This window comes from Lactuca saligna, chromosome 5 (genome assembly GCF_052625555.1).
Source record: "Lactuca saligna cultivar CGN05327 chromosome 5, ASM5262555v1, whole genome shotgun sequence".
Taxonomy (NCBI): Eukaryota; Viridiplantae; Streptophyta; class Magnoliopsida; order Asterales; family Asteraceae; genus Lactuca; species Lactuca saligna.
Window position 1 is genome coordinate 309182982 of NC_136421.1, and position 2513 is coordinate 309185494.

General features: G+C 43.0%; 1 protein-coding gene across 1 annotated transcript; it reads right to left on the reverse strand.

Moving 5' to 3' along the window:
* Positions 1–213: 213 nt before the first annotated feature.
* Positions 214–2062, reverse strand: LOC145048565 (11S globulin seed storage protein G3-like). Its single transcript, XM_078997097.1, has 3 exons — positions 1652–2062; positions 1292–1566; positions 214–1199 (listed from the first exon to the last, which is right to left on the reverse strand). Exons 1-3 carry the CDS (start codon positions 1944–1946, stop codon positions 315–317), a joined length of 1455 nt encoding a protein of 484 aa, XP_078853223.1. The 5' UTR covers positions 1947–2062; the 3' UTR covers positions 214–314.
* Positions 2063–2513: the final 451 nt, after the last annotated feature.

Sequence of the window (2513 nt, forward strand, 5' to 3'; positions counted from 1 at the left end):
AAACTCTAAAATTTCCCTGGGATCAAAAATATAAACTTGAAAAACTAGATTTTGCCCAAGTTTCCCTGGATCAAAAATATAAACTTGAAAAACTAGATTTTGCCTAAATACTTTAAGATGAGTTGCTTAACAAAACACAACACACCTTCTAACCCATGCAAAAGCATGGGCTCTTCCCTAGTTAAAATAAAGAGCATGCAAAGGTAAGCAAAATTTAAAAGGTTTTAAGGTCTTATTACTCTTGCACTATTATACATCTCTTGTTACATCCTTTATTAATTTTTCAAACCGTAAACTCAGTGCTAGACTTTTACTTAAGCCGAAGCCCTCCCCTGACTCCTAGAATAAGTGCTGGGGCTAAGCAAAAGCGATTCCTGCTGGTTGAACTTCAGCTTCTGAGCGTCATTTCTTGACAACTGATACGCGTTCGCCACCACATCCACCGGCATGCTCCTGAGCGCCGATACACGACCAGCAAGATTAGCTACCATAGCGTTGTCATTAGTCTTGAAAGAAATCCACCTAGACCCTTGTTCACCGGCTCTCTTGATCGCTGCAAAGTTTTGTGGGATCACCACCACCTGTCCCTCCCTGAGCTCATCATCGAAAACTGACTCCCCGGCGTTGTTCACGATCTGTATCCTCAAGGTTCCGTCGGTGACGTACACAAGATTGTGGGCGTTTAATGTCCAAAATGGCGCCTTAATTGCGTTCGGGTGGAGTTCGCCTCTCTCGGCGCTGAGTTGGAGTTGCCGGAGAACGGGGAATTTGAAGCTGTTGAGGTTTGAAATCCTGCCGGCTTGTGGGTTTACGAAGTCAGCGTGGGTGGGGTTATCGATGTTCTCGCTTAGCTTCAAGCTGCAAATGGTTTCTTCAAAACCGTTGCTCCGTCCACCTTGACGTCCTCCCTGTTGTTCACGTTCTTGCTGTTCTCTGGTCTGCGGTGGCCTGATGATTTGAAGATCTTGTTCGACGTTAACGATGTGACCTCTTTGGTCTCTTTGTCCTTGAAGCTTCTCAGCAGTCTCCCTGTTGACGTTGAATGCTTCTGCTAAGAACTCCACATCGAAACCGTTGAAGATATTGCCAGCATTGCGGTAGGGCTGCTCCTGCTGGGACTGGCCTTGTTGTCTGCGTGGTTGTCTCTGACCTTGTTGTTGTTCGCTTTGACCTTGAGGGTTCCCGGCGAGGAAGAATCTCTGAAACATTTAATTATAAGCTCGAATCTTTTAGTTAGTTCTAAATTTGGTAATTAATAATAGTTTAATGTAATGTAATATTATTCATCTACCCTGTGGTTTTGATCAAGCTGGTTAGCGCTGTTCTGAGTGTCGAAGAAGACTACAGCAACAAGTTCGGTCTCGCCGTCGTTATAAATCCAGTGAGCTGTTCCGGCGGGAATGGCAACAACATCTCCCTGGTTCAAGTTCCGTACTTTCTGGTGGCGATCTTGTAACCCTTGAAACTTCTGGCCTCTGCGTTCACTCTGACCGGAAAACTGTTGTTCCTGAGAAGATTCATAGGTTTCTGGACATCCCGGCAATATAACCCCATGAACACCCCTTCCTGTAGAGATCGGATGAACAAGTCAACAACCCATGAATTCCTATTCTTAAACCAATTCAAAGTCTGGAAAGGAAAAATAAAACACCTTTTTCGATGAAGGACAAGAGAGGGGCGTTGACGTAGGATGGCAAGAGAAGTCCACCAGGTTGAATCCGGTGTCGGAGAAACTCAACGCCGGCACACTGGAACTGCTTCTCATCGGCGTTCCAGAACTCAGTGACTCCAGCTTCGGCTTGGATCCTATCGGACGGCTCAAGAGCGTCGATTCTTCCAATCTGGCACTGGTTTTGCGGCAGCTGCTGCTGTTGTTGTTGGTGGTGGGCGAGGCAGGTGGAGAAGAGTAGGAGGAACGAGAGAAGCAAAGAAGCTTTGGACGCCATAGATGAAGGTGTGGCGAATGGAAGGTGTGTGGCGAACTTAGAGCGAGAGGTAGGTTTTTATGGAGGAAGAAGGTGAAGGAGGGAGTGACATGTAAGAGGGAATGGCATGGAAAGAAGAACACATGGAAGTAAGAGAGTATACATGTGTACAAGAGACTGAATGGAGATCCATCGCAAGAGGTATAAGTGTGTTTGTGTATGGTTTATCGTTATAAAAACTCGAAGGTTGATGAACAATCACTCATAAGTAAGCCAGATACATTTAAATAATATTTCTTATTATTATTTTTTTTAGTTCAAGATTGCTTTTTAGAAAGTGATTCTCCATGCTCCGAAAAATTTAAAACTGCAACCAATGTATTATTATATTTTTATTTGAAATATTATTGTTTTGTGTTTAAACTATTTAATTTAAAAAAACAATGTGTGGCTTTCGTTCAATTGTTTGGAGACCAAACGAATTGCTCTAAACCAAAACCATAAATGCTCAAGTTTTCGGTTTTGAATTACAATTTACATTATAAATAACATTTTAACTTCATATAATATAGATTCTGTGACATTTTT

Coding starts and splice junctions, on each gene's coding strand:
- LOC145048565 (XM_078997097.1), bottom strand. CDS start 1,946: ATGGCGTCCAAAGCTTCTTTGCTTCTCTCGTTCCTCCTACTCTTCTCC. Junction 1,567..1,651: donor CTTGTCCTTCATCGAAAAAG/GTGTTTTATTTT, acceptor CGATCTCTACAG/GAAGGGGTGTTCATGGGGTT. Junction 1,200..1,291: donor AGCTTGATCAAAACCACAGG/GTAGATGAATAA, acceptor TAAATGTTTCAG/AGATTCTTCCTCGCCGGGAA.